The following is a 14,292-nucleotide window of genomic DNA, read 5'->3' as shown; positions in this document are numbered from 1 at the left end:
AAGAGCGAACACAAATGTTATTTTGGGTTTGCTTTTCAGTGGAACAAGCGGCATAACTTTGTTCTAACCATTTGGGTTCCAGAAGTTCTTAGTTAAATTATATGCATAGGACCGGAATCATTTGAACAAGTTTGAAATTGACCAATGCCAGGGTGTTTCTGTTAAAGTTAAAGCAAAGCAGACCGAATGGTCTCCGAGATGTTAATTGACCTTGATGACCGACAAAATGTGATAAAAATATAACAAAAACGATGAAAAGTACCGGAAATGATGTCATTGATTTTCTTCCCAAAACTGTGTGTGATTAAGTGGGGGATGGGTTAAAGTGAAACGGGCAAAATAAAGAGGACCAGTGGAATTATGACAATAAAATCAGTTTGTTAGGATATAATCCACTGCGACTTCAATAAACAACCAAAAGGACTGACATAAGGACGTATATTGCTCCGCTTCGTAACGCTCTTGTTAAAGTTGAATACAAGAACATTTTTATTTCTTTTTATTTCATCTCCGTCATTCACATATTAACATATTCTAAGTATACGAACATCAACATAAAAGTAACAAAGAATAGAGAATATGTATTATAGATCAACAAGGAACTTGCTATACAAATGAACACCAGCATTGTAACATATGTGACTTTGAAATTTAGTGCAGTTAGGTTGTCCAATCAAGCGTTAGTTTATTATGAACAATATTGAAAAAAATAACAAATGATACGTATCGAAATCATTTGAATTTAACATTGTCATATTTGAGATATCAAGGGGCAAAAGTGAAAGCTGATGGTATAATAGCTGTGTTCAACATAACATGTATGTCGGCATTTTCCGTTCATAACGCATTTGTAAAAGCTATACAAGACGAGAGATTCGCCTTGTTAAGTATATCAGATGACCCGCACCATTATACAAACGAAATGTGCCAAGGAGAAAAATGCTGTTTACTTTAAATCAGAATTATTGGTTATAATTTATGGAGGACATTGTGGATTTTCTGATGTCCTGTATTACGTAGGGTTTGGTATGTTAAACACATATTCGGATTGATGTTTATACACAAAACAAGACGTGATACTGGTCGTCCGGAAAGCGTCTTATCATAGTATTCCTTCCATTATATGCCTCCTTTGATAAAATCCATATTTTTACGCGTTTTTCAAAGTTTTAAATAACCGAAAACATGGCTTATACGGGACAATTTCCGGAATCTCCGTTTCCGAAAATGACGCCATAAAAGGAGTTTCTAGTCGGGAAAACATAGTAGCGTGATTTTTATATGATTTTCTGATTTTTTTATGTACTATAAACGTATTGTTTGTCCAGAGCAATCTTATTTGTTCGATAGATTTTGGTCAAAACATTTGCAGCAAGCGGGCGAAAAAAATACAAATGTTCGAAGTTTGTTTAAGAACAGGAGAAGGCAATAACAAAACTCCTACATAATAATTTTATATACCAATTTTAGTTCTAGATATAAAATAATATGATTTAGAATTGCCCTATGCAACAAGTAGCCTTACAAGAAATAGGCTTTTAGTAAAGGAGCGGTAGATTTTCCTTTTTGAATTGGTATTTTCTGAAAAATAAGTAAAGTAAAATCATCAGACAGGCCTTGTTATAAGGTGAACTGAACTCTTTTTAAAACACTAAGCACAATATTTGTGTGCAGATAACTTAAAATAATACGTTACTGTTGATAATGAAGACAATAAAAACATTTTATGACTTCTGTATGTGTTACTGTCAAAAAGCAAATTGTTAACAAATCAGTGCATACGTGTCCGCTGAACTTACTGCTGAGACAAATATACAGGTATCTATGGATAGTTCACGGGCTTGGTGCAAGACGATGATAAGTCACTATACAAATATATGGCGTTATAATCTGGCTTACGCTGAGTCCTAAATTTGGTGAATATGGACCTGTTTTTATTTTCTTCTTGGCACTAAATAAAAAGAGATGTACATGAATATTGCTTTGTATGGTATTTACAATGAATGGATGCAGACTATATTGTAGACATTCAACATGATCAAATATAACTATAGTATGTTTACATGAGCCCTTGGTAAGGAATCGTATTACAGTGGGGTTGGGGGAGGGATATGAAGTATTGTGGACATGTTGCCTTATGTATGAGCAATAATAATAGCAACATTCTATAAATTGATAATTTTCGTGTGCTCATCCTATTTATCAAGGACATAGCAAATTGGTATTGGTATTGTTTGTAGCAATTTTATTTTTTGTTTCTTCATGTATATAGCAGATTGCTATTGGTTTCTTCATGTATGTAGCAATTTTCTATTTGTTTCTTCATGTATATAGCAGATTGCAATTAGTTTCTTCATGTATATAGCAGATTGCTATTGGTTAATTAATGTATATAGCTGCAATTGGCTTCTGCATGTATTTGCAAATTTCTATTCATTTCTTCATGTATATGCAAACTGCTTATAGATTCTTTATGTTTTGAAAATTATATTGGTTTCTTCACGTAGAAACACAATGCTATTCCAAACACGTTTCTATTTGTTTCTTCATGTATATATAATTTGCTATTGATTTCCTGATATATTTGCAACGTGCTATTGGTTTCTTCATGTACCAACAATTTTTTTTTCTCATATATGTGCGAATTGCTATTGGTTTTTACATGTACATGCACATTGCTATTAGTTCTTTTCCTATTAGCAAATTGCTATTCGTTTCCCCATTTCTATGCAAATTGCTATTCGTTTCCTGTTGTATATGCACATTACTACTGGTTCCTAATGTATATGCAAATTGCTACTGGTTCCTGTTATATATGCAAATTGCTACTGGTTCCTATTGTATATGCAAATTGCTACTGGTTCCTATTGTATATGCAAATTGCTACTGGTTCCTGTTATATATGCAAATTGCTACTGGTTCCTATTGTATATGCAAATTGCTACTGGTTCCTATTGTATATGCAAATTGCTACTGGTTCCTGGTATATATGCAAATTGTTACTGATTCCTATTGTATATGCAAATTGCTACTGGTTCCTGGTATATATGCAAATTACTACTGGTTCCTATTGTATATGCAAATTGTTACTGGTTCCTATTGTATATGCAAATTGTTACTGGTTCCTATTGTATATGCAAATTGCTACTGGTTCCTGCTATATATGCAAATTACTACTGGTTCCTATTGTATATGCATATTGCTACTGGTTCCTGTTATATATGCATATTGCTACTGGTTCCTGTTATATATGCATATTGCTACTGGTTCCTGTTATATATGCATATTGCTACTGGTTCCTGTTATATATGCATATTGCTACTGGTTCCTGTTATATATGCAAATTGCTACTGGTTCCTGTTCTATATGCAAATTGCTACTTGTTTCTGTTTTATATGCAAACTGCTACTGGTTCCTGTTTTATATGCAAATTGCTACTGGTTCCTGTTATATATGCAAACTGCTACTGGTTCCTGTTATATATGTAAATTGCTACTGGTTCCTGTTATGTCTGGAAATTGCTCAGGTTCCTATAATATATGCAAATTGTTACTGGTTCCTGTTATATATGCAAATTGTTACTGGTTCCTATTGTATATGCTATTGCTATTGGTTTTTTAATGAACATGTAACACTACTGTTTGTATCATAGTACTAGATTTGCAACTCAAGAGTTTATGACTAAATGGAAAGCGTGTATGTTTACCATAACCACCTTGCCACCAACTTGAGGTACTTAATGTATATGGAAGGTCAGCAAAAACATGTAGTTTTTGTTCAACACTGCCATTAAATCATTATGTATGGGCATTAATTGTATCAAACCCTAGAAACAGACAATTTTAATCAAGATTAATCTGCAACTAAATGTATTCACAGCATTTCCATTAAAACTCCCTGACGTATGAGCATCATTTTTATTTGTAACTAGATGAATGATGTCAAGAGAATCTTTTCTACAAAAGCTTTTTGATTAATGAACAGCATTTCCATTAAATTTTACTGATATATGTGCAACATCTGCATTCAATCTTACTGATGTATGTGCAGCATTTTGATCAAATCTTATTGATGTTATGTGCAGCATTTGCATTAAATCTTACTGATGCATGTTCAGCATTTGCATTAAATCTTACTGATGTTATGTGTAGCATTTGCATTAAATCTTACTGATGCATGTTCAGCATTTGCATTAAATCTTACTGATGTTATGTGCAGCATTTGCATTAAATCTTACTGATGCATGTGCAGCATTTGCATTAAATCTTACTGATGCATGTGCAGCATTTGCATTAAATCTTACTGATGTATGTGCAGCATTTCCATTAAGTCTTTCGGATGTATGTGCATGCACAGTTCCATTAGATCTTACTGGTGTATCTGCAGCATTTGCATTAAAACTTATTGATGTATAAGCAACATTTTTATTTGTTCATTTTGAATTTCTTAATTAATGTGATTACCATTTGCATGACCATTTCATGTATCAGATATGACTGAGTTGATTTAAAACCAAGAAATATGTTGTTTTCTTCAAATGTGCATGGTCAATGGTCTTCAAATTGTGTTAAAACAACTAATATATATCTACTCATTCAAACTGATGAACCTAGTTATATTCTTATTTATTCGGAATGTATTTTTTCAATATGCCATATACAGACATGAATGATGATGATGATGATGATGATGATGATGATGATGATGATGATGATGATGATGATGATGATGATGATGACAATGATGATGATGATGATGACAACGATGAGATGACTATAATAATGATGATGATGTTGATGATGATGGCGAAGATGACAATGATGATGATGATGATGATGATGATGGTGGTGGTGGTAGTGACAAAATCAGTAGAAAAAAGTATATACAGAAGTATGAACACATATTACAAAATTAATATGGCTTAGTAGTATAATACATTATAACTAGTTCCATATAATTGTGCAATTTAATAGTAAAATAAAATAAAACATTTAAATAATACTTTAATATTTGGAAAAACAACAACCTTTAAATCTTTTGAAAAAATAACATATTCAATTATACCATTATATATACTGAATACACACCTTTGTTCGAATAACAGATTAAATAATTTATTGCACTAGATATTTTAGTTTTCATTCGACACATACATAAAACAGTTTGTATATCATATTTATTAAACAACAGGAAATCAAAGGTATAATATGGAATCAAATTCGTTTTACTGATACATAGAGGCTATTTCTCAATGTCAGTGGTTTTGAAAATGGCATTGGTGTCCATGTGTTATGTATATTATTCACACCACTAACAAAATATGACGCCTGGCCTCAATTTCTCGAATAGTCTTATTCGTCATACCAGGATTAAACTCAGCTAACTATTTCTCTTTGGTATCATTCGTTTAATATTTTACCATAGTTCTAAAAAGCTTATGGCCATCAAAGGACATTTTCTTATTTTCATTTAGTATATCAAAATTAAGTAAGAAATTTGGTTTAATAAAAAAGCAACTTTTTACGCTAAAGAACTTCCGAGAAATTGGGGCAGAAATATATAATGCTTATGGCACTTATAGTTTGAACTCAGGTTTTGAGATAAAAGGTCAGAGATAGCTATAAAACATTAATATCCTGGATAAATATATGATCATATGTGAGTTGCCAATTATGAAACAAATAAAGGAAAGGTTATAATGGGAGCCTTTTGCAAACTTTATCATTTTTCCGTGACAAGATTCACAAATTTTGTATTAAGGTAGCACACATCCGTTTCATCATATGACACATTCCTTGCCAAGAGTAAAGATTGTATTCTATTTTGTTAAGTAATAAGCTAAAGAAAGCTAGGCTGAAATGATGTCATTGTCAGGTTATATTATACTATAACATTTTAAACAAGGACAATCATGTAATAAACAAAAGTATCTCTCATAAAATGATAAATAAAGGTTACAACCATATTTGAATGATGTAAAAATCAGGCTTTATGCTACTTCTGCAGCTTGTAAAAATCGAAATACATGGTTAACATTATGATGACAACGCCGACACCAACACCGTTGCTATGACAATAGTCACAATAGCTGGCCTCAATTTCTCGATAAATCTTGAGCATAACAGGCTTAAGTTGCTTATTATATTAAGTCAAATTTTGTACCTGACCTTCATTTTACTAAAATAATGAGTTTATCTTAATTTTTATTAAAAGTCCTTAAACTCCTAAAACTGTAAATATAACACAAACTATACAAAAACAAAAAAGTAAGCTTAGCTCGATCCTGTTATAAGGGACGTTAGAACCTTCAAAAATCAGGGCTTGACTCATTGACTTTAAAAACTAGACAAACTTATAACATGAAACGTATAAACAAACAATTTATCCACAAAGTTGGTGTATTTTGAAGCAGATCATTCATAAAAAAGAAGTGCAAGTTAGACTTCAGCATTGTTTAAGCAGTTCAATGTGAAACACAATAGGTACAAGTAAAAGAAAATAAGATATTAAAAGATGAAAACTAAGAAAATAAAAGACTAGAAAGTATTAATAATGACAAAAATAATAAGAAGAAATAATAAAAGAAAACAAAGCACCGTGTAAATAGAAATAAAACAATTTTTCAGATTCATTTTCAGATCCTTAATTCACACTTCATTGATGTAAAAAATCATCATCATGAAACTGCAGCTTCATAAATAGGTTTTTTCAATATAAAATATATATGATAAATAATTACAGATACAATACGAAGAATTTATTTTCATACTTAAATAAAAGGATCCAAATATATTACCAAAAAAGATAATAGCTTTAGAGATCAAATTCAAAATAATTGTTTATATGCAGGCTCTTAGGAAGTTTCCCATAGAAAATAATAGCTTTTTCATGCAGCTTTAAAATAAAAATACCATTGTACCATACGGCAAGGTAATATAAACATGAACTTTTGTCAAGAAAATTAAGACTAAAAAGGCCAAGCAGTTTTTAACAGCTTATATCCTGGAAATAAGATCCTTTTACCTAGTGTTTACATGCAAAATGAGCCTATGAATTATAACAGTGGATTAAATTAAAGTGTTTGTTATTAATTGTTTATTTTTGTTTGTAAATCTTAAATAGCTGCTTGGCCAGTAACCAGCCATATCAAGCCCCTAGTAAGAATTGAACCTTCGACCTCACGCTCCGTAGTCATGCTCCGTAGTTGACGATCTAACCACTAGCCCACAGAGGCAGTTATATTGTTCATATACTCACTGTTCACATGCATCAAAATCTCTATTTTGTTCTACTCTATTTCATCAATCCTTAAAGTCTAATAACTACTTCCATTTGTTCAAATTGGGTACACATACATAGGTTCAGCCTCATATAAACAAGAGGTAAATATCTTTTATATGTTTTACATGACTGTTTGAACAACATATACATTAAAATGTCAATGGTATATAACAGTTGCGCAGCAACATGTTTTAATCTTATATACACCCTATTTCCGTTGCACCATATAATAATATTAATAGTTATATCAGCCATCCCTTGTAGTCTCTGGAATGAAGGGACATCACTCTTGTCAAAAGCTGTGAAACAGTTACCTTCCTTTCATCCGAAATACCATTATATCTTTTTCCAAAGCTTGAAACTGTTCTCTTTCAAAGGTTATAAGGTATTGTACCAAAGAAATAGTATCCAAACAATATGTTTTCTTCCAAGAAACTTTTTTCCAAAAGAGGTAACTCTTTCTTCCAGGAGGGGTAACTCTTTCTTTCTGGGAGGTTACTCTATATATTTTCATGGCAGTGACCAATATAATACAAAACATATATTCCAAAGGGGGTATCTCTGCCTGCAGTGATAAAAAAGCAGTTACATCCACTTGTGGTCACACTAGTAATCCATCAATGTATTTATTCCAAGGGAGATAAATGTGTATGAATTTAATCAATTTTCACTCCCAAGGGCCGTAACTCTGAGCGGAGACCTGTAGAGTAGCTAGACTCGGGAGTCTCGTTGTATATGTAGGGCATCCATCTGTTCGAGAATGAAGGAGATGGTGTTTTTCTGAATCTGACCTAGCTGTACCCGTAACAAGGAAATCTGTTCATCGTTTGACTTGACCAGCATTTTCAACACAGCATTTTCCTCCTTTAGCTTATTACGAGCCTAAAAATGAAAACGATACAAAATGGTTATAACATGTTCATATACAACTAAAATAGATACAGGACAGTGATGATTTTGCTAACGATTAAACAGTGTTAGGTTTTAAATTATGGAAAAGTACTATCAAAGATTTGTGAAGATCATAAAAATGCAGCCTGTAAATATGTATATAAAAAAATGCATAACTTTTATTTATTTTGTCTTCTTTATTCTAGTGTAAGTTAGATTAGAATTCTGTGATAAAACATCACGATAGCGGAATACCGAGATTGAAAACGCAACAATACAAAAATCAACAATGCACATATCAAAAAACAAATAAACGAATAAACAAATGAAAAAAATAATACAACTCTAAATCAAAATATTCTAACTTTAAAGCTACCATCATACAATAAAACATGGACACTTCAGTTAAAAAATCACTTGAAATGATACAACTAAAATGATCCAAAGCATTAACTGCTGAATTTCAGAAACATAACAAAACACAATACAACTTAAAACAAAAGCACTGCAGAGCGATAAACAACACTCATCCGTTGATTTTCAGTTAAAAAGGGGCTACACTCAACTATTATTAAACCAAGAGTCATAGGATTTGATGTACATATGTGAATTATCTCTGGCAACATGTGTACCAAGTTTCATCAGCATATCTTAAATGGGTTTTGAGACAACAAGATCAAGGCTTTCACTATCCATCAACATGTATACCAAGTTCCATAAGCATATCTTAAATGGGGTTTAAGACAACGAGATCAAGGCTTTCACTTTGCAACAACATGTGTACCAAGTTCCATCATTATATCTTGAATGGGTTTCGAGACAACAATATGAAGGCTATCACAATACATCAACTTTCTATCTTCGAAACACAGACGAGCTATTAAAAAATGATTTTTGCTTACACCAAGTCAAAACTAGCATATTATGTAAAACCAGCAATACTCAAATGTACAAACTACATAATATTATAAATTATTGAAACTAGAGTCCTGCAAATCTGATCAGTTGAGAACATTTAAGGTTACCTTAACATTTGACCTACTGACCCCAAAAACAATATGGGTCATCTCATGGCCATAACCTAGGTGCATACCAAGGTTAAGGAATCTTCAACAAGCTATCTGATCAGAAACCAAATTGCTAAAAGAGGTCAATGCTCCCCCCAAAAATATGTTGTTTTTTACCTGGGTATTGAAAAAATATATATACTTAAGCAGGAAGGAAATGGTGCCAAATTTCGGCCCCCAAAAAAGCAGAAAACCTCCCCCACTGGAAACATAAATGTTATGCTATACAAAAACAGAAGTCAATGTCCTGAATGACCAAAGTAAATATGAAAATATATCAAATTCAAACTCAAGGACTGAAGAAGAAGAATGTTACAGGAGTGATGCGGTGTGATCTTCAGCGCTTGTTTGTCAGTTAATCATAACTTGACAATAAATAGAACAAGAGTTATGGGCCTTGATATACTTGACTGTGCATATTGTTTAGTATTGTTTGAGCATTTCAAATGAATTTTGCATATGCCACTGTAAAAGATTTGCTCAACGGAACCCTATCACATATGCCGCCGACAAAAACACCTAGGCTATACCTAAAAAACTGACGATCTAATAAAACAAAATTGCAAAAAAGATATTTCTAATTGCATTAGCTTCAGTTTTAACTTGGTGTTCATTATCAAAAACTACAACAAACAAGGGGAATAACTGTGAGTGACTTACTGGACCTCCTCATTGGTTGTTTGGGACTAATCCAGGGGAGATAAATCATACATGTGAGCTGCCCTCAACACAAACACTGAACATCATTCATATTTTATTATATGCTTTCCAGTGCTTTGTAGATATTTATCAGTGAAATAAATTGATATTTCACTGTTTGATACAGCGAAAATATTGAATTGATATTTTTCACTATTTGAAATTTAAGTTCCAGATCAAACATCAGTATGCTGGAAAACAATTTCAATGATGTCATTTCCAAAATGTTGTTACATGCGCATCCGAATTGGCATGTTTTTCAAAAAAGTGATCAAATTATTTATAACTTCAATTTTAGGCATATAATAAAAAGAAAACATTGTTTGTTTCAGTGTAAGATAGCAATATATTTCACTTCGTGAACACCAAAAGTGAATATTTCACGAGTGGCAATGAGTGAAATATACCTTTTGGTGCTCACTCTGTGAAATATATAACGACCTTACACAGAAACAAACAATTATCCTCTATTTATTTATCTGGTTTGGAATTCTTCTGAGAGGGTTAATACAGTAGGACATCTTGAAACATAATATTGTCTGTATCATCTCTTTTCTTGCATATCATTTAATTTGAATTTTTTTATTCAATTTAACTAACTAAAACATACTGAAAGAAATTATCAATTTTGCTCTCCATGTTGACAAACAATCTTTTACAGTCTTTTATTGTTTAGCCTAATGCAGAACCAAAAAATGCCAGAATTAAAAAATAACTGACACTGTCACCAAACCAAATAACAAATTTAATATTGATAAAATCAGTTGAGTTTTAAACCCAATTTAATCGATGTAATCCGTTATAAGAACACTGTTAAATCATTCAGTTTCAAAAAAATCAGTATTTTGCCATAAGAAATTTCATCGAATTATGTGAAATATAAATTGTCAATATATTTAAGACAAAATTTGCCCATTCCAACAAAAAGTAAACCCCATGAAGTTGAAGGATTTTACAGTTGTATATAAAATGTTAGAATGCCCATAATATGATTAATCCAAACGTCCATAAAAACAAACCCAACACACCTCCTCAGCCTTCAGCAAACGTTCGTGTAATTCCCGGAAATCTCCACCTTCCTCTAGTTCCCGTGGAAACGGATCAACAAAGTAGCACTCTTCCGTCTGTGTACCACGATGCACACGCGTTCGTTTTTGTCGCTGTGACATTTTCCGTTTCGAGGAGTAAGACAAATCTTGACTGCCTGAACCTGCAGATAAAGTCCAAATTGAATTGGAAATATATTTCACATTTATATTAACACAAATCACTTTTCAGGTTGATATATTTTGCATTTAAAATGGCTTAACATGAGCTTATTAAGCTATCAACAACTTAAAGTTCAGAGAGTGAATGCTTACCCAAAAAGCCTTGTTTTCGTCTTTTGTTTCTCTGATATTTTGGTAGTTTCTTTTTTAAAATTAATCACTTATACATGACTTCCAACTAAAGTTAGAATAGCAAATCCTAGGGAGAATGGTGGCTTTGCCATTTCATATTCAACTTAGCAAAAATGTAAAATATGCAACTCTTTGCACCAAACAATTGCTCGTTTCTATCTGTTGTGAATTCAGGCACATGTGTTACCATTTGACGAGAGTGAGTCCAGTCGTCTGTTGCACGCCACGCTCGCCTTACTTCGACACTCCATCACAACCAGATCCTTACAGTGTTTGTGAGCATTGATTCCACAGTCTGAAAAATAATAGATCAAGTATGTGATCATTGATTCCACATTCTGGAAAATAATAGATCATATATAAGAGCATTGATTCCAGTCTGAAAAAGAATAGATCATGTATGCCAGCATTGATTCCAGTAGGAAAAAGAATAGATCATATTATGTGAGCATCAATTCCAGTCTGAAAAAGAATAGATCATGAATGCCAGCATTGTTTCCACAGTCTGAAAAAGGATAGATCATATATATAAGCATTGATTCCAGTCTGAAAAAGAATAGATCATGTATGTGAGCATTGATTCCAGTATGAAAGAGAAAGGATCATGTATGTGAGCATTGATTCAACAGTCTGAAAAATAAAACCTCATCATGCATGTGAGCATTGATTCCAGTCTGAAAATGAATAGATCATGTATGTTAGCATTGATTCCACAGTCTGAAACAGAATAGATCATGTATGCGAACATTGATTCCACAGTCTGAAACAGAAAAGATCATGTATGCGAACATTGATTCCACAGTCTGAAACAGAATAGATCATGTATGCGAACATTGATTCCACAGTCTGAAAATAGCATAGATCATGTATGCGAACATTGATTCCACAGTCTGAAAATAGCATAGATCATGTATGCGAACATTGATTCCACAGTCTGAAAATAGCATAGATCATGTATGCGAACATTGATTCCACAGTCTGAAAATAGCATAGATCATGTATGCGAACATTGATTCCACAGTCTAAAAATAGCATAGATCATGTATGCGAACATTGATTCCACAGTCTGAAAATAGCATAGATCATGTATGCGAACATTGATTCCACAGTCTGAAAATAGCATAGATCATGTATGCGAACATTGATTCCACAATCTGAAAATAGCATAGATCATGTATGCGAACATTGATTCCACAGTCTGAAAATAGCATAGATCATGTATGCGAACATTGATTCCACAGTCTGAAAATAGCATAGATCATGAGTGTAAGCAAATTTTTGGATCCACATACTTCAACAGGACACAAGTTGTTAGCATTGTTTGTAAGCATTGATTTCACGGACTTAAATTGCACAAAAATTGTTTGTAAGTATTGAATCGACAGATTTAAACTGGACACAAAATGTTTGTAAGCATTAAATCCACAGATGAAAATCAGACATAAATAGCTTGTAAGCAATGATCTCTGATATTTTTATAAAACTAAATATAACTGAATGAGGTCTTAACTAGCATAGCTTTTACAAGTGAAAGATTAATTACCTTTACATTTCCAGCCTTGTTTTATGAGACCCCATAACTGAAAAATAAACAAAACACAATCAACATCACTAGAAAACTTGGATGTCAAATGACTGTAAGAAGCTTACTTAAACAGCATCTGGTTATCTATGTTTAATCTAAAATAGGGATAGTTAAGACCCAATTTCTCATAAAATCTTAAGCGTTCAAAGCAAAATTATCTTATTTCTCATATTTTAACCAAATTTCCTACTTAAATTGGTTTTACAAAATAAAAAATATTTTATTGTGAAAATCATGAAGATAATTTTCGTATTAAACTCTCAAAACTTAAACAAAAAAGCGAGCTTAGCTTGATTCCATTAGAAGGGATTTAAAATGGTTGAGAAATAGGGGTCAGGTATAATAAATGAAACTTTTTTTTCAATCGCAATTTCAGCCAATATTTGTCTTCGCAACCATTATCATATCGAAAGAAATTAATTTACTGGTAAAACTAAAATGAAAACACAGTTCAATTGAATTTACAAATTTTCGGGGAGGGCCATTTTCTAATGTTGGCACAACTTGTGGCCCAACCCAATTGTACCGGTATAATAATATTGTTTGTCAAAACTTTGTATATCACGTGTGTATATTATTTACAATAAAACTGATTTACAAATGAACCATTTAGTTTAAATTGTGTTATTATTAATAAAATTGAACTGGCAGAGTCAAGTATAATTGTCTATCGATGATTTGTTATTTAGCTCTCTTCGCACTTACAAGGCCAGTACAGTGGATACAGAATGTGGGTTTAAAATATGTGATCTCATGGAAGTCGTGTTTGAAACTGTTCCGCAGCGCATGACAGTTGGCACGAATAAAATATGTCTTCATCTCCGCCTTACTGATCATCCCATCCCTGAAAAATATTTTCATAATGTATTATACATTTATGGACATGGTTTTTATTTATATTATTAAATAGGAGTTTATATGAAATATTTGGGCATGCTTTGAAGCTGAGTAATACTGCCTGATGTCAAGAGCTGAATGTTTATCTGGGCCAGAACAAGTGCATGTACATGTATCCGTACTTTAATTTATATTCAATAATGTTTTATTTAATTTTACGCTCAAACAGTAAAATGTTATTATAAATCGATAATTGCATCAATGTTATAGTTTGATGACATGAAGTAACAATTTAATGATTAAGAACGGGCAGAGTGAGTGTAGCAAACTAGCCCTTCTTAATCATTAAAATGTTACTTCATGTTGTCTAACAGTCTAAGAATAACTTCATGTCATCTAACAGTGTTAGAATACTGCATCATTTGCTCACACATTGTCAACCCAAACTCTGACGCAGGGAGTGTGTATGAAATTAGTGGCAGTACACGGACCTCCAAAAACATGTTGGAAATTTTAATGATTAAGCCTAGTG

At 32.3% G+C, this 14,292-nt stretch overlaps 1 protein-coding gene across 5 annotated transcripts in view; it reads right to left on the bottom strand.

Annotated features, from left to right (window-relative positions):
- Positions 1-483: 483 nt before the first annotated feature.
- LOC128208134 (ras guanyl-releasing protein 3-like) overlaps positions 484-14,292 on the bottom strand; it is a 61,406-nt gene continuing 47,597 nt past the window's right edge. For all 5 annotated transcript variants that reach the window (XM_052911506.1, XM_052911510.1, XM_052911508.1 and 2 more), the window contains 5 exons: positions 13,629-13,767; positions 12,882-12,918; positions 11,526-11,633; positions 10,967-11,148; positions 484-8,163 (listed from right to left, as the gene is read on the bottom strand). In XM_052911506.1, the coding sequence (XP_052767466.1) occupies positions 7,993-8,163; positions 10,967-11,148; positions 11,526-11,633; positions 12,882-12,918; positions 13,629-13,767 (637 nt within the window). In that variant the 3' untranslated portion in view covers positions 484-7,992. The remainder of the gene's footprint in view (positions 8,164-10,966; positions 11,149-11,525; positions 11,634-12,881; positions 12,919-13,628; positions 13,768-14,292) is intronic.

This window comes from Mya arenaria, chromosome 11 (genome assembly GCF_026914265.1).
Source record: "Mya arenaria isolate MELC-2E11 chromosome 11, ASM2691426v1".
Taxonomy (NCBI): domain Eukaryota; kingdom Metazoa; phylum Mollusca; class Bivalvia; order Myida; family Myidae; genus Mya; species Mya arenaria.
This window is presented reverse-complemented; position numbering and strand designations above follow the sequence as displayed.